The sequence below is a fragment of the Bidens hawaiensis genome, unplaced genomic scaffold, assembly GCF_021521415.1.
Source record: "Bidens hawaiensis isolate Kalapana, Puna unplaced genomic scaffold, B.hawaiensis_p1.1 tig00045409_1, whole genome shotgun sequence".
Lineage (NCBI taxonomy): Eukaryota > Viridiplantae > Streptophyta > Magnoliopsida > Asterales > Asteraceae > Bidens > Bidens hawaiensis.
Genome location: NW_027498079.1, coordinates 113,311 through 132,103, shown reverse-complemented (window position 1 = coordinate 132,103; position 18,793 = coordinate 113,311). Strand labels below are relative to the sequence as shown.

Sequence of the window (18,793 nt, the reverse complement as noted above, 5' to 3'; positions counted from 1 at the left end):
AAGCGGGATATGTTCCTGATATTGAGTCGGTCCCGCTTGATTTGGATGATGATATGAAGGTGAAGATTCTTCATAGGCATAGTGAGAGGATGGCTATAGCGTATGCGCTTATACGTTCACCTGTTGGGAAACCGATTATTGTTAAGAAAAATATTAGGGTTTGTGTTGATTGTCATTCTGCAATTAAGTTGATCTCCAAAGTTGAGGGGAGAAAGATTATTTTAGAGATAATAGCAGGTTTCATCACTTTGTTGATGGATCATGTTCTTGTAATGATTTTGGTAAGTTGTGTTTTCTTTTAAAGTGATTGATTAACCACTTAATCTGTTGCAGTTACTAGCAGTCTATGATTTTACGTGGTTGCTTAATTAACAAACTTAAATGATTCAAGCAATATAAATTGTTATTGGTGCCTTCTGTTTGGGGTCATCCATACTTCCATCCACTTTGTACTGTGCATGAAGTTGCCTGAGTATTTAAAGTGAGTTGTTAATAATATTATACAAATATTGTTTTAAGTTCCTCATTTGCATTAACATAAAATGTTTAAACGCCTTTTAAAGGTAATTCAGTACAAAAAGCAGGGGTGTTTTCAGTCGGTTTTGGCAGTTTTTACGTCATATCGTGAGCCAAACCGTTTGTGACGGTTTTTCACCATTGCAAACCAAACCCCCAAAGTCAAACTGTTGAAAACTAAAACCAAACCGGACCGTTACCAAAAGTTTGGCTTCAGTTTGATTCCTTGGTTTAGACTTATTGGCCTTTAAAATTTAAACCGAAACTATTAAAATTAAAGGTGATCTATTGAATGACTTCTCCGGTACTGGCAAAGTTCTAACCTTAACGGAAGCTGCTGCCAACAAATTATTGTATCTTCTTCAGAATCGCAGCACACCTTCCTCAAGCTCGGCCTCAAGATGAATTATCCTATACCCTCAATTAAGCAGGTTCGCCATCCCCCTAAATTTGATCATTTCATATCTTTTAATTTATGCTTACTTTCAATTCCTAGATGTTTAATCGTATTCGATTGTTGAGTACATATCTATGTTTATGAGCAACCCTAGAAGTGTCTTATCAATATGTATTCATTTTTCTAGAGTTTGCATTCAGTTGCAGATTTATGTGACTTGTCAAACCTAATACCTCCCATTAAGAAAAGTGTTATCATAGTGGGTGTTTGGATATGTGATGTCAAAGTAATAATTGCCACAATTAAGCTTCTTGATAACATAAGCAACTGATATTTAATTGAATTTGGGATAGTTGGGAAAGTACCATCTTAGTTCAGTTTGATTGCAACTCCTTACCTGCATTCCAAAATCCGATTTAGAATAAAAAAAGTATTGGACACATTACTTATTGTTTTCACTCAAAGACCAAAAAATGAGTTAACTTCCCGCGTTTGTTTGATACAAAGAATTGAAACGGATAATCAAAAGCTCATTCTCTTACCACCTTTTCTATTTTCTTCAAAACATGAGGAATGCATAGAAATGGCTATTTATAAAATGGTGTCATTCTTACTGCATAATCTCTTACTCTCTTAGTAATAACAAAGTAAGATAGTATTGTCTATCTGAATTAATATCAATTTTGTAACAGTAATCCAATAGGACCAAAAACTACTATATAAGAAACCAAACTACAGAAGTTAAATTCTTTGAACATGTGTGGTATTGTGTCACCCTTGTGCGAAAGGTAGCTGATTTGCCTATTTGTGACAATGACTCGTTGATATGTTTTGAGTACACTTGTTAACTCTTGGTTGGACCATATGTCTTTTGATGATACGCACTGCTGAAAATTAATTGTGTAACACTAACCATAATCTTGAACAACTCCTGCCGAAACCGATTAAGAAATAATCTATCTCAGTCACTTATGTAGTTATACCCTTCAAGACGATCTTTTTTCTTTTCCATTACATATTTTTACTTGTAATAATCAAACACTACATGGCTGTATTTTCTTATCCACTACAGAACCAATATCATGTCACTATTTCACAACCTCCTGAGGACAAATTCTTAGATCGCCCTCAAACTTTCGCCCCTACATTATTCAGTTAAGTTTATTACACTTGTAGTCACTCAGCAGTCTGCTACAGTCACTAACAAGGGTGCTGAATGCTAATCTGCAGAATCTAGCCACCATCTTCTTCTCCATACGTATGACAAACGGCTAGCCTTATATACATGGCCTAGAGACAAGAGTAGTTTTTTAATCACAATGGAAACAAGTTTCCTGCAGTCCTGCCTCCTTCATGGTATTTCAACACTGGTCAACATCTTGTTTTGACTGTTCTGTTGGTGTTTTGTCTGTTGAAGGTTGATCTAGGACCTCCAGGGAGTTATCTTCTAATCCTCCATGGGTTTGTTTAACAGTAATCAAATAAGGCCTGATTATGTTGTTTGTTTCTTTTACATCCATTACAGCATATATAGGAAACACTTGAATCATGGCAAAGTGGTGGTATACAATGTGACTGCCTTGTTTTATGCTTATATGAAATAATCATTTTAACTGAATCGATTTCTTATCTCCCTGTTGGTGTATGAAAATGCATATTGGTGTGTATGAAGTGACGTGTGATTAGGTTTTTAGTTATCAATCCCACTCCTATAACATGTATTTATTTTTACTTGGTAGATGAAAAAGGAAAGTTGGATGACATGGTTTAGGACAAGGGTGTGAAGATTGTGATTCAAGACGAAAATGGACTTTGTAGATGATAAATTGAGTTTCTATTTGCAGAAGTATTATATCTTCATGTGATCATAAACACCCACATAAACACTGTAGTTGATGGTTTAATTGGTATTAAGCAGGTCCGAGTTTGTATTATCAACCCCAACTCAAAGGGACAATGTGGTTGTGGTGAATCTTTCATGACATAAAAGAAGCATGTAAAGAATTGAACACAATTTTTCATGTCATGGTACGTTTGTGGTATTGATATTGGTTATTTTTCTATATTGAAGAAGTTGAATATACAACTAACGACTATTGTTATTATGTATATGATTACAACTTAAACAAGATTTGATTTAGCACGGTCTTTTTATGAGATCTGCTAATCTTTATTGAATGAACTCATGTCTTATTAATCATTTGGCGGGTTATCTTTGAAAATCTTGATTCTGTATGCTATATGTTGTGTTGTAGGTTTTTAGAGGTTTAAAAATCTTGACTCATGCCTTGTAGGTTTTTAAAGGTTTAAAAATTCTACGTCTGAATATCTTTGTAAATACTAAATAGTGCTCAGATTACTTGTTGATTGAAATATTATGTGGGTACTCACGAAAGTATAACCACATAATTCACAGAGATAACAAAAATGAATATGCAACATTTGTTATTAAAAAAGACGTTCGTATGTAGGGGAAGAACCATCGCAATGTTTCAGCTGACAGTTGAAACCGTCAACAACTAAATAGTGGGGAAACTTGTCAACCGAAAACTCCCCTGGTGGTAACTTATTTACTACTAACATTCTAGTTGTCAACAACAATTAACAATAAGTGTTATCCCTATGGGGTAGAGGTAAGGCTGCCTACATCTTACCCTCCTCAGACCCTACCATAGCTTTGCTATTGGTGGGATATACTGAGTACGATGATGATGATGATGTTATCATTGGTTGCCAAGTTACAACTTATCAACTATTATTGATCTTACTTGTCGCTAATGAACGATATCGAGCATGGTTACCATTAATGATCAGTAGCGGAAACTAGCCACTAATAATCAGGGAAATGATTGAATTTTCCACGCAAAACTGTTCATCGTCAGGCAATTTTAAAGCAACTTTCAATAATATTCCATTACCTTTCAGTGTTATTTCAACTAGAACTCACATGTTCTCTGTCCCTTAGACCATGCATTAGGCGTTGCCCCCAAACCCACACTAAGGGAAGCGACCTCCTTGAAATCTTGCTAAGGGGGCATTGCTCTGTTGAACACCTCGGATTCTTGGTGCATGAAAGAAGAACAACCTTGAACGAGTGTGCAGTTCACGCCTCATAAAATATTGTAATGTTTTTTTTTTTCCTAAAGTAAACATCCCAATTATGGTAAATGATCACGATGACATTAAATCACCACCATTTTTCCATATTGAGTGTGATCCTTGATTTATTTAAGCTAGTGATAACAAAAATTCGTAAATGGAAATATCCCGAAGATTGACTTTCCATTTTTGTATATTACTAATTCCAAAAATATTTATGGATAAGGTTGTCACTTATAACTCTTTATATTCGTCAATACATGAAGATAAGGAAAAGTTAAAATGTAAAGAAAGATAAAAATGAGTAGCGTGAGAAAGATATATGGTCACACAAAAAATCTTTAAAGAATATTCAAACATAATAATAAAAAAATCATAACTCAAAATATACATAAAAAACAAAAAATATTTAAAAAACTAAAACGTTTCCACCGTCTTTCGAGTTAAAAAAAAAGACATAATGATAAATAATAAAAGACACAAAAGATCGCAAAATCTAACATAATGTCAAGGAAAAAACGACATAATCAATTATGGAAATAAACAAAAAATACAATGATGAACAAAAAGACCCAATGATATTGTTTCTTCAACCTTGTTTTTTTGTTTGTTTAGAACGAGGAAGGCAGGAGAAACATTCTTGTTTTTTTCTTATATATATATATATAATTTAAATTTATGATTTATTATTATATTTTTAGGGGTTTTTTTTTGTGGTTAACAATCATTTTTATCATTTTCATTTTTATTCTCCTTTATAGAATAACCTGACTCCGTAAAGATAATAAACATATATTGGTTATGCAAGTTTGCTTCTTGGAAGGCCACGAAAAGGCACCACCTCCAAGTAAAAATACATTCTCAAAATACATTGTATCGCTTTAAATAAATGTTGTGATGACTTAACTAAAGAAATGAAAGTCTTTGATGTATTTCCGACAAACACGTTTTCGCAATAGAAACATATATTCATTCATTCATGTGATTTTTTGAAATTTACCTTAAAAAATGATAAAATTTGATATAGAAACACATATTCATACTTGTTATTTATGTTAGAAAATAAATAGTTTTCAAATAAAGGCTCCTCTCCTGAAAATGATTGGTTAAGGCACATAATTAATTGTGAGGATATTAATGAAGTGAAGGAATGTATGTATATGTCACGTGCAAACGCACAGAGTGGTTTGTACATGTACATCACCACATTGTACATCTACAAAAACCCATCATCATTACAAACAGCTACAAGAAATTTTTTTATTTTTTTCTTTTTGAACAGCTAAATTTTTTTAATTTTTATTTTTTGAACAGCTAACAAACTAAATTGTCTGGGTAGTAGTAATCTTCCTATACTATTAAAACAATACAAGATATTCATATGACTTTCAACTAGCATGTCTACATACGCTTCTAAGTCATCTGGATACCATCTATATAATTGTCACATAATTCACTAATTAATATTTTCTAGAATCATAAATTCACTAATTAATGTTTTCAATAATCATAACCAACCATTGCCTTTCAAATGACTAAAAAACCGATTTTGATGACAATTAACTTTTTATAACTGATTTTACGTTCATTTTTTTAGTATGACTAGTATTTCAGTAATTCAATGATTTGTAACAGTTTCTCATTCCATTATTTATATATATTTTTCATATATGTTATAGCTTTACAGAAAACAATGTAAAAATCTTTTATGATTTTGCGTTGAAAATATATTTTTCACTCATGTGTAACACGGGCCGGTATCCTGGTAGTATAATAAAACCTTTTGTTTTCTCTTGCTTGAGTTCCGCCATACCCTCCTCCCACATCAATCCCTAACTAAAACATCAACTCGTGTGGGTTGTACATGTACATTGTACATCTAAAAAAAACCATCATCACTACAAACAACTACAAGAAATTTTTTTAATTTTTATTTTTTGAACAACTAACAAACTGAATTGTCTGAGTACTTTGTATATGGTGATTTAATAGAAAAAGGTCACCGCCAGTTAATCCAACCCAGCCGTACAAAGCTCTTAAACGTCTCCAAGTTATCTCCAGTTTAAAAAAAACATGAAAAAATTAAAGTTTGAGAGAGAGTAGTAATTTTACTATACTATTAAAACAATACAAGATATTCATATGACTTTCAACTAGTATGTCCACATACACTTCTAAGTTATCTGGTTTCCATCTATAGAACCGTCACATAATTCACTAATTAATATTTTCTAAAATCACAAATTCACTAATTAATGTTTTCTATAATCATAACCAACCATTTCCTTTCAAATGACTTAAAACTGATTTTGATCACAATTAACTTTTTATAACTGATTTTGCGTTCCTTTTTCTAGTATGATTATTATGTTAGTAATTCAATGATTTGTAACAGTTTCTTATTTCATTATTTATATATATTTTTCATATATCTTTTAGTTTTGTAGAAAACAATGTAAAAATCTTTTATGATTTTACGCTGAAAATATTTTTCACTCGTGTGTAACACGGCCGGTATCCTGGTAATATAATAAAACCTTTTGTTTTCTCTTGCTTAAGTTCCGCCATACCCTTCTCCCACATCAATCCCTAACTAAAACATCAATCAAAAACCCCTCTTTCTTTCTTTTCTTTCTTTCAACAATATTATTATTATTATTATTATTATTATTATTATTATTCGATCTAAACACAAACACATCTTCTATTTCTTTATTTCTTTCAGATTCAACTCTTTTCTTCAGTATTCGGTTCGCTTCAATATTCCTTCTTGATTTCATTCCTGGTATGTATGTATGTATGTATCGTTTGACTTTTCTCTCTGTTTTTCCACTCAAATACTACTACTTGTTTATCATTATTCAAATCCACTTGATTCATGCATCAATTGCTCGATTTGCTTAAATCTGTCACGGATCTCCATTGATTCGCCTGCAATAGATATTTAGGGTTTTTTCTATGATTAGTTGCAACTTGCAAACAATTTGATATCTGTTCAAATCTCAACTTATCTTGATTTTGGAATAGTATTAGGGTTAACTATAAATTTACTAGTAGTAAACCAGTAGATAATCTATATTATTAGGGCTTCAAATTGCAATAATCACTTTTAAACATGCATCCAAACACCTCCTTAATCAATTCACTCCATTTGCAAATTAGATCACTGCTAGGCTTGTGAATGAACCCAACGTTCGGTGAGTGAATCGTTCGGCAGGAACTTTGTTTATGAACGTGTATGGTTCGTTCATTTATGCTTGTGAACACTCGTTTATATACGCTCGTTTATGATCATTTTTTTACGTTTAGTTATAGTTGTTTGTTAAAGTTCGTTCATTTATATATGCATTTATGTTTTTTAGGCTCATTACTATTAAGTCTAGTTTTTTTTGTTTTTTTTGGCCAGATGTTTCGTGTTTACTTTTAGTTGGTGTTCGCTCGATATGTTCAGTTATGTTTGTTCGTTTGTGTTCATGAAGTGTTCGTTTATGAAATTAGCAAACGAACATAAATGAACACAAACACTCTCATTTTCTTAAAGAACAAACACAAACAAGGAATACTCAGTTCTTTTAATCACGTGTGTTCGTTCGGCTCATTTATAGTGTAAAGTGTAAACGATGTGATGCAATTACTTTTTGATAAATCGTTTGTTTTCTTGATTGAAGATGGAGCGTCTTCCGGTTGAAGTCATTGGCAACATCCTCTCTCGCCTCGGTGCTGCTCGTGATGTCGTGATCGCATCCGTCACTTGCCGGAAATGGCGGGAAGCATGGCGGGTACACCTTCACACACTCTCCTTCAACTCAAACGACTGGCCTGTTTACCATGAGCTCACGACAAGCCGGCTCGAGATCCTCATAACTCAAACCATCTTCCAAACCACAGGCCTCCAATCTCTCTCCATTATTATGGATGATGTGGACGAGTTTTCAGCCGCTCCCGTGATTGCGTGGCTCATGTACACTCGTGAAAGCTTGCGACAGTTGCATTATAATGTTAGAACATCACCCACTATTAATATTATTGAAAAATGTGGTCGTCAAAAACTCCAAGTTTTGAACTTATCACACAACACCATAAGTGGAATCGAGCCGAGTTATCAACGTTTTCCATGTTTAAAATCTCTCTCGTTAAGCCACGTCAGCATATCTGCTCTCGACTTGAGTTATTTGCTCACCGCGTGCCCAAAAGTCGAGATATTGATACTTTTAAGCCTCGATATCGCCATGTCAGACACGCAGGCGTCAATGGAGTTAAACAGCCCGTCTTTAAAAGATCTATCGGTTGAAGCGATAAGTTTAGAGAAGTTTATTCTCGAGGCTGATAGCCTCGAGAAACTACAACTTAAAGATTGTACACTCGAGGTTTTTGAGCTTGTCGGTAAAGGGACGTTAAAGCTGTTAAAGATTGATGACGTCAGCGTGATTCATCTCGATATCGGTGACAATACTGAGAATCTTGAAGTTGTGGATGTTAGTAACTTTACAATCATGTGGACTAAGTTTCATCATATGATTTCAAAGGCGTCAAGGTTAAGAGGGCTTCGGTTATGGGGGGTTGTGTTTGATGATGAAGATGAGATTGTTGATATGGAGACGATTTCAGTTTGTTTTCCACAATTGACCCATTTGCCCTTGTGTTACGATTTGAAAGAGGGATCGCTTCAGTACATTTTGCAACGGTCGTTTGAGTTCAAGAATGTGATTATGTTGGAGCTCGGATGGACAGTTATAACAGACTTGTTTGCACAGTGGGTGGCAGGGCTTTTGGAACGGTGCCCGCATTTGAGAAAGTTGATTATTAATGGGGTCGTTTCGGAGGCGAAGAGTCATGAGGAGTGTCAGGTTTTGGCTAAGTTTACAACTTCAATTGTTGGTCTCATGCGGAAGTATTTGCATGTAGATGTTCAGTTTGAATATGAATAACAGTATGTTGGTTTTGGAAGATGGTAGGTATTGTTTAGTATTTGTTTTGTTTTGTTTTGTTTTGTGTTGTGTTGGGTCCCACAACATGTGCCCTTTTATGATCGCGGTTAAGGTGATGTTTTAATCAGCTGTTGCTCCTGTTGGTGAGCAGGTGTACATGTATGCATTTTTCTTTGTGATTCTAGTTTGTTGGATTTACATCTGATTATAGTTTTCTTTGATTTGTATTTCTTTAAATTGGATAATGTGATATAAACATTAGCTATTGGCCGTTTTGGGTAATCTTTTTCTCCTTTTTGGGTTTATTTAGTTTTGCAATTAACTTGTTTAGGGCATATCAAACAGTGGCAGTCGTCTTGCCACCTCTGTTGAACATCAAAATAACATATTCTGTTGTAATAGAACGAATACTGGATGTGTTTGCAGTAAATAAACGAATAGATCTCAGGTACTTGTAACGTCGATTGTAAATTGCAACACACTATTCTGAAATTCTGGTTGTAATCTAAACAACCCAAATCAGAAGGTGCCAAAGGAGACTAAATCATGAACCCTGTCCAAGATGCATAGAGCAATATAACAATTCCAAATTGGAGAAAGACCACATGATAATGATGACGGACCAGTCACTGGATCCACGCAAATTGCCATTACTGCAAAAATGATGAATTAAATGAATGCATTCTTGTTAAGCTAAGATCTCTAATAATATGCACATGATCTTTACCAGCAAACAAAGGCTTTTTGTTCATGACAACCAAGGCATCAATGAGCAACTCAGGACCCTGTACCATCTAGCGGTAACATATTTTTGTCATGAACAAATTTACAAATCACAATGTGCATTTTGCAACAAGCCAAATAATACAAATCTTCAAACCACACTGTGCAGTCAGCAACAAGCCAACAACATCGGTTGACTTGTAGATTCAAGTAGACAATTAAATGTCCCAACAATTCCACATAAAATCTATGGAAAAAAGAAAAGAAAAGAGAGATTAAAGAGAACTTGCATTTACATAATGCAGTAGTGGTCAGGAGAAGCTTAATCAGTTAATCTCACAAAGTATCCGTTTGGCATCCATCCGTGTGATTATCGTAAACATTCAAACAAAAGACAAAGAAGCACTTAGGTGTTATCATCCATGTAACTGTCAAAACCACTCGAAACACGATCGAAGCATTTAGGTGTCATCACAAGTTCTATCATCTAAACATGTTCAATTTGTGGTTTGATTTTTAGAGAAATAAATTTCATGCAATCTTGTGAAAAAATCCATCATTTTCAAATCTCAAAACATCAAACTCAAAACGGGTTAGAAATGGGTGTTCACGGGATTTGTTGTAACACTCATTGCCAAACACTTCAACTTTATGGTAACTTTCGAGTCCAGATGCAGTCTCTTGATCGGTTAAATTATTTCGTTTTAGTTTTAACTATTATTGCCGGGCTATTGCGTTTTAGTGCATAGGTTGTCAATAATAATCGAACAACAAACAAAAACGATTTATTGAAGAGCATAACAAACAAAAACGATAGAATTGAAGAGGCATAAGCTAATAATATATTAGAAATAAAGGCTAAATACTTCATTAATCAAACTGCAACCCCACTTCAAGAGAGGTTTCTTTTAATCCACAATACATTCTCTTTTTCTCTTGAAAACAAAACAAAAACACATGAAAATTCATAACAAACTGCCAAACAAGTCTCCCTCCTTGTCCTTTATACTCTCCCACTCCCATCACAAACTTTAAGCATCTGCAAATCTGCAACCAAATCAAAGTTTGCTCATCAATACAAACGCATATAACAACTATATATAGTGGAGGATAAAACATCAAAAGTTATAAGGTTTACCCCAACTCAGATAGCTTCATGTGGGAAACTGCATAATCAGCAAAGAAAGCATCCTCATCCTGGTTCAAATCAAAAACAAAACAACTATGCATCAAACAATGTTTTGTTTATGGTATATGTGTTCATGGTAAATATCATAGAGGTATGTTGTGCTTACAGCAGCATATTTCTCAACCAGGGGTCGGAATACAGGGTCTGCAAGAAGAGCTTTGTCGGTAGGTAGCTTCAAGAGCCCGTCTTTCTCACCCGCAAGAAGTTCACTGTTTAAAAAAATTATATAAGTTCAGTATTCATATAAAAATAATATTAAAGAAAGATAAAGAAAGAACGAAAAACACACGTGAAGTAGCTGTTGTCAAAGATAAGTGGGTTGGGAGTCCACGGTCCTTCAAATCCAGATCGCTCCTTGTGGGCAGCTCCCTATAAAACAGTTGCACTTTCACATTAATAATTTGCAGTCATCAATGAAAAAGATGAACAAAAACAACGGAAGTGGTAACACGAACCAGAGTGTGGCCACCAGATAGAGTGACAATGTCAATGTCTTCAAGACCCATGGTCTTGACAAACACATCCCTCAAATGGTCAGTTCCTGCAATTTAACATATCTAACAACTTAATAACTTCACATTACTTACAACCAGAAACATTGAAGAAATCAATCAGATTCACTAACCCTTTGTTGCATCAGGAAGACGGCCTTCAACTGGGGGCTCTTCTTTGTCCTGTAACAATATAAAACATTTAGAGATTTAAACAAAACCGATTAATAACTAATATGAAGCAAACAATAACACTAACCTCTCTTCCTGGATGGAAAGGAACATCGGGTCCTCCAGTAACTTCAACAGCAACAACACCAGCCAACTGCAGATAAGCATATTAGCACAAAAAAGGGTAATCCAGATGAACTTGTACAAAAGATTTTAGCTTACTTGATAGAAATCACCATATGAGATGATGGGGAATTGTTCCTTAATAGGCTCAAGTAGTCTGACAGCGATGTCAAGACCGTTGTTGGCACCATGGTTCAGCTCAGTCTTGAACCTCATGGTACCGAAAGGACCTCCGGTTTTGGTGTTCACATCATAAGTACCAGCAGAGTGCCATCTATTGTCAAAAAAAAAAAAAAATAGTTGTTTTAGAAACCAATAATATATGAATATAACTCAAAAGGGATCATGATTTGCAAATGATTACATCCAAAAGCCATAATCCATGTTAATTAAACAATTCAATAAGCATGGAGTAAATCACCTAGTTGAACTAATTACACTAAATAATTTTTCAGATAACAATCAAATATTTGAGCACAAAAAAACCAGAAACAAAACTTACGCGAGACGGAGCATCAAAGGAGCACATCTCTTCTCAGCAATGAATCCTCTAAGCTTCCTCCTGGCCTTATCAATGGCCTTCTTGTACTCCTCACTAACACATGGATAGCTTTTCCCCATGGTTTTCAAATCTGAACCACAAATTAATAACAAAATTAAGTTCCAAAAATATCTACCAATCAGATAATCCTATAATCAAACAGGCAGGCAAAACAAGTATTATCGTGTTAAATAGGTCTCTAAACGTGCTTAACACACGTATCAAACATGAACATCCCTTGTTTAACTAGTTTACATATGTCTATCAGTCTATAACACAGTCATATGTACAATGATGGAGTCTAATCAGTATCAATAAGTAGATTTGTCTATTATACAAATTTTAAAAAAATATATAAAAATTCATTACTAATTTCATTTATTTAAAAAAAATAATAACAAAAATTCATAGTGTACCTTTTTTTTTCATTTAACAGATATAATCGTGTCTTACACAGTTATCTAGTGATAAATTAGTATCAGGTGATAAATTAGTCTTTTATACAAATTATACATAATAATAATAATAATAATAATAATAATAATAATAATAATAATAATTTAATTATTTATTATGCTTACAGTAAAAAAAATAAGTAATTCACAATAACAACAAAATGAAAATACAACGATACATATACACGTATCAAAATACACCTACACAGTAATCAACAGCATAACGCACGATCAGTTCATGATTCAAATAGCTAGCAAAGTTACTTGATTACATAATAATAATAATAATAATAATAATAATATAGATGGTTAACGGACTCTAACCTGTTTAATGGTAAGATCGAATCGAAATATGATCAGCGTGAAACCCTAGATGAGTATGATGATGAGTGAGCACGAGATAGCCACAAGCACTGTCTTTATATAGGGCTTGAGTCTGGAGAAAAACAGAAGTTTCCAGTAGATATTTGTGGCCGTTGGATCGTGTAATCTGTGGTCAATAATAGTTTCATCGGACGAGATTAGTTTCGGTGGGGTTTGGTGGAAAATGGGCATATAAAATCAAAGTTTCTGGGCGATGATAACTTGCTTTTCATTTATTGATGAGCGTTGCTTGTATTGACTAAACTACCCCTAAGGACGTGTTCGTTGGGCGTCGTAAGATCATGTGTAATCATAAAGCTTCATTACCAGGGGTTATGCGCCACGTGACGCCCAGTCAGAGTTATGGTTTTGTATAAAAACAGGCTGTAGTCATAACTCTCCACTACCAGGGGTTATGCGCCACGTGGCGCCCAGTCATTATTAATTTTATTTGTTTTTTTAAATACTAAATCATTTAAATAAATTAACATAAAATTAAAAATTACATTAAACTTCCAAATAAAAAATACATTAAACTAAATTAAAAAAAAATACATCAAACTAAAATAAAAAAACATAAATAATACTAATAAAACTAAAACTCATTTATATTTTTCTAAAATTTTCGCTCGTCGATTGGCTTTTAGAGATTGGACTATCGGGTCGTCTTCGGATAGCTCGTTTGATAAAATCTCGATGTCTTTGTCCATCTCATTCCTTCGAAGTAGGTCGACGGCATCCAAATTTACTTGAAGTTGTTGGGTTCCAAGTTAGTGTAAATCTTGGAGTCGAGAGTTCATTAATTGGAATTGGCTTTCCAATTCGGGATTCAAACCCGTTGCCGACGACGAACCGGCCCCTTTCCCCTTTCCTTTGCCTTTGGTTCTTCTACCCCCGGCCGAGGCATGTCGGTAGTATTCACGGGTCATTATCGCTTAAGTTGAAGTTTCGAGCGTCGGAACGGGGCGTGTCTGGATCAACCAAAGATGATGTTTTAGATTTTTTTTACGTGGACCACCTTCGCCTTCGGCTTCGGCTTCGGCTTCGGCATCCAACACCATGCCCCATTTTGGGTGATGCCTCAATAGGTCTTTCCAAATGCCAAAGTAGTTGAAGGTCCCGCCGACCTTATGTTGAAACTTAACCAACGCGTTATCCATGACTTCCGCGTCCGAGACACCGCTACTCCTAGTTCGATTCATCCGAGAGAAAACCGTATGGAAAGCCATGCATTTGGTGTTTATGTCGCCCCATTTCGACAGTAACGAATCTTTTTCTCGACGAGAGTCCCCACCAAGGTTGTGAAACCTCTCTATAATTTTGTGCCAAAATACCCCCGTTTTTTGATAGTTCGCTAAAAAAATAAAAACATTACAAGTTTAATGTTTGTTATAAGAAATTTAAAAAAATATATATGCATTTTAAAAACCTACCGCATTTGGCATCTTCCGATATTTGGCACCAAGCACGAGCAAATAGTACGCACTCGTCGATATTCCATGCTATCACCGTCTTTTTAACCCGAGGTTCACCGACGGGCTTCTTTGCGTGTTTTTTCGAACGTCCGCGTTGGCTCGAACCGCCCTCGGGTTGTGTCTCCGGCACGAACTCGACCTCGGGTTGGGTCTCCGGGGCGGGTTGGGAACCCGAACCCGCAAAAATGTTTGTCATTGGGTTTTGGAAACCGGGCACCGCATTTGGCATAGAGCTTTGTAGAAGTGCAATGTACGCGGCCATTTGCGGGTCATACATTTGCGGGACGGGTACGGTTGGCGTCGGGGCGGTATATTGGTTCGATTGTGGATTTTGGTTGCCTTGACGGGCATATTGACCAAAACCGAGAATATTTTGGTTGTTGTTTGGAAACATTTTGGTAGAAATATTTGTGTAAAAGATATAAATTGGTATAGAAGTAGAATGAGTGTGTTAAAAAATGAGTTTGGTTTGTTTATATAGTATAAATATAATTAATATATATATATATATATTTTTAAATCTCAACGGCTCCAAGACCCACCCACCCCAACGGCTAGTTTTTTGATTTCTGTGCCACCATGCGCGTTTTGTATACAACGCACCAAAAAAATATATTATCATAACGCAGGGGGACGTTGTACCCCCGTGTTTTCACCCAAAACACTAGCCACAACGCTAGCAGTACACATGGTCTGAGGCATACCAGAAGAGAAAACCGTGCTGGGACATGCATGTAAATGATATAATATAAAAATAATAATAATAACAATAATAATAATTGAGTAATCTTTTTGTAAATGTACTTTTAAATAAATAATTAATTTGGGGCGTTATGTATTATTTAATTATTTGATGGGAGGTATGATTTAGTTGTGGGAAATTGATTTGGTACGTAGGAGGCTAAAAAGGTCATTTTCCAACCAACGTGGGGGCTTGTGAGAATAATAAAGTCATGGTGACCGTGTGAACGCAAATAAAGGATAAAGATTCCATCCTAAATTTAGGATGCCATCACCAAAAGGTTAAAATTATCATGGTGAACTACTCTATGTTGAAAACGAGTTAAATAATCGAGTCAAAGGTTGTGATTATACCGGCACTAATACATTGGAATTTATTAGAACTTTGCAGTTAAACGTGTTTGAACAAGAGGCCAGGAGTAGTAATCTGATTAGTGACACTCTAGGTAAATAAAATAAAATGAGTGCAAGTACGTCTTTTATATTATGTTTAGAAGGGGGTGTCGTATACTTTATATCAGCCATTTAACATTTCACAAGAAACCAATAAACATTAGATATTGATAAAATAAACCCTTCAACTTATACAATTTATTTTCTTTATAACTACGACTTATGCATATTTAAATCTTGAAATATATACACTCGACTATTTGGTAGCGCCGTTATGGTTTATGCATAAACATAGAACAAATTCAAAAAAGATTAATCCTAAATCGTACATCAATCTTTTGGACAACATGTTAATTTAAAAAGGCTTGATCTTTGCTACATAGATTGAAGAATCAAATATTGTTTTAGAGGGTAAAATAGCAAATTATAAATTGTTATTTTGCTACTTTGCATAAATTTGATTTCTTTCAAGTTCTGAACTTGATTTCTTTCTTTCAAGCTTTTCTTTTAAGTTAAACGTGATAAAGAAGCGAAATATTAGAAAATATGGCATTAAATTTACAACCAAAAGATAATAAAGTTTATACAGGTACATATCAATATCAACCAATTAACATTCAATTAAAGTTTTAAGGAGGGCATTATTTATTTTTGTCGAAGCATGAAATGAATCTGACCTGATCCATGACGATGTTTCCACGGATTTTGAGATGAACGAACCACGTCTTGATCTTCTTCTTCAGCTGCTTGAGACCTGCAATGGTTTTCGGGGGTGTGGAGGTGACTGCTAAGAAATCTGAAAGATCTCTTGTTTACAGACACAAAAAGTGGTGGTGGCTCTTCTTGAGCATGACCCCTTAATAAGGAGGTGGAGACCTCCTTATATAGAGAGCCTCATGGCCACCATCATGATACCCTAATGGGCCTAGCCCAGTTAGGGTTACCTCCACAAAACCCCATCAGCCCAATAACATTGTATTAGTCCATGTAATAAAATAAGCCAAACATAATAGATTTAGGGCGTAGAACCGGGTTTTAGTACCATACCCTTACAAGCCCCCTAAGTCCAGCGTTGCTCCTGGGCGCGCAAGCGTCTAGGTGGAGCGCTGGACTTTATAAGGTGTGAGGCGGTTTTTTCCCTTTTCTTTGGCCTTGTCTTTATTGTCTTTTGAGTTTTGAGAGGTTTTCTTCATGATGGTGACATGTTGTAATAAAAGCCTGCGCGCGATGCGACTTACGAGCTATGAGAATAATAAAGCTTGCGCGCGAGGCGACTTACGAGCTATAGGAATAATATAGAGTTTGCGCGCGAGACGTCTTACGAGCTATAAGAATAATTAAGCCTGCGCGCGAGGCGTCTTACGAGCTATAAGAATAATGACAGCTTACGCGCGAGGCGTCTTATGAGCTGCATGAATAATAAAAGCTTGCGCGCGAGGGGACTTACGAGCTATAATAATAATAAAGCTTGCGCGTGAGGCGACTTACGAGCTATAATAATAACAGCTTGCGCGCATGGCGGCTTACGAGCTGTAATAATAATAAAGCTGGCGCGCGGGGCGACTTATGAGCTATAATAATAATGGAGCCTGCGCGAGTTGCGGCTTACGAGCTATAATAATAATAAAGCTAGCGCGCGAGGCGACTTACGAGCTATAAGGATAATAACAGCTTGCGCGCGAGGCGTCTTACGAGCTGTAATAATAATGAAGCTTGCGCGTGAGGCGACTTACGAGCTGTAATAATAATGAAGCTTGCGCGTGAGGCGACTTACGAGCTGTAATAATAATGAAGCTTGCGCGTGAGGCGACTTACGAGCTATAATAATAATGAAGCTTGCGCGTGAGGCGACTTACGAGCTATAATAATAACAGCTTGCGCGCATGGCGGCTTACGAGCTGTAATAATAATAAAGCTGGCGCGCGAGGCGACTTATGAGCTATAATAATAATAGCAGCTTGCGCGCGAGGCGTCTTATGAGCTGTGAGAATAATAACAGCTTACGCGCGAGGCGTCTTATGAGCTGCATGAATAATAAAAGCTTGCGCGCGAGGCGACTTATGAGCTATAATAATAATAGCAGCTTGCGCGCGAGGCGTCTTATGAGCTGTGAGAATAATAAAGCTTGCGCGCGTGGCGTCTTACGAGCTATGAGAATAATAACAGCTTGCGCGTGAGGCGTCTTATGAGCTGTATGAATAATGAAGCTTGCGCGTGAGGCGTCTTACGAGCTATAAGGATAATAACAGCTTGCGCGCGAGGCGTCTTACGAGCTGTAATAATAATGAAGCTTGCGCGTGAGGCGACTTACGAGCTATAAGAAAAATAACAGCTTGCGCGCATGGTGGCTTACGAGCTGTAATAATAATAAAGCTGGCGCGCGAGGCGACTTATGAGCTATAAGAAAAATAATAGCTTGCGCGCGAGGCGTCTTATGAGCTGTAATAATAATGAAGCTTGCGCGTGAGGTGGCTTACGAGCTACTTTATGTCCCGCGCCACGCGTTGATGTTGCATGCGCGTGCGCGTAGACTTTGGTTTTGTGTTATGCGCCACGCGCAGATGTTGCATGCGCGTGCGCGTAGGCTTTATACCCCGCGCCGCGCGCAGATGTCGCATGCGCGTGCGTTAGACTGATATGTGTGTAATATGCGTGAGCATATGTGATGCGTGAGCATATGTGGTGCGTGAGCATGTGGTATGAGGATTCCCAACCTTTAAGTATGGCGTGTAGCCATATGGGATATTATGAGGATTCCCAACATTTAAGTATGGCGTGTAGCCACATGGGATATTATGAGGATTCCCAACCTTTAAGTTTGGCGCGTGGCCATATGGGATATTATGAGGATTCCCAACCTTTAAGTTTGGCGCGTGGCCATATGGGATATTATGAGGATTCCCAACCTTTAAGTTTGGCGCGTGGCCATATGGGATATTATGAGGATTCCCAACCTTGAAGTTTTGGCGCGTGGCCATAGGGGATACTATGAGGATTCCCAACCTTGAAGTTTGGCGCGTAGCCATACGGGATATTATGAGGATTCCCAACCTTGAAGTTTGGCGTGTAGCCATACGGGACATTATGAGGATTCCCAACCTTTAAGTTTGGCGCGTGGCCATATAGGATATTATGAGGATTCCCAACCTTTAAGTTTGGCGCGTGGCCATATGGGATATTATGAGGAT

The 18,793-nt window shown here is 36.2% G+C and overlaps 1 protein-coding gene and 1 pseudogene across 2 annotated transcripts; one reads left to right on the top strand and one right to left on the bottom strand.

The window, feature by feature from the left end:
• The first annotated feature begins 6,613 nt into the window (after window positions 1–6,613).
• LOC143595645 (F-box/LRR-repeat protein At1g67190 pseudogene) lies at window positions 6,614–9,266 on the top strand (annotated as a pseudogene). Its single transcript, XR_013146558.1, has 2 exons — window positions 6,614–6,797; window positions 7,681–9,266. The product of XR_013146558.1 is annotated as an F-box/LRR-repeat protein At1g67190 pseudogene (transcript).
• Window positions 9,267–10,517: 1,251 nt separating this feature from the next.
• On the bottom strand, window positions 10,518–13,071 carry LOC143595646 (L-ascorbate peroxidase, cytosolic-like). Its single transcript, XM_077074614.1, has 10 exons — window positions 12,958–13,071; window positions 12,140–12,269; window positions 11,737–11,911; window positions 11,603–11,668; window positions 11,478–11,526; window positions 11,308–11,393; window positions 11,142–11,221; window positions 10,959–11,061; window positions 10,802–10,860; window positions 10,518–10,710 (listed from the first exon to the last, which is right to left on the bottom strand). The coding sequence occupies exons 2-10, from the start codon at window positions 12,256–12,258 to the stop codon at window positions 10,695–10,697; spliced, it is 753 nt and encodes a 250-aa protein (XP_076930729.1). The 5' UTR covers window positions 12,259–12,269; window positions 12,958–13,071; the 3' UTR covers window positions 10,518–10,694.
• Window positions 13,072–18,793: the final 5,722 nt, after the last annotated feature.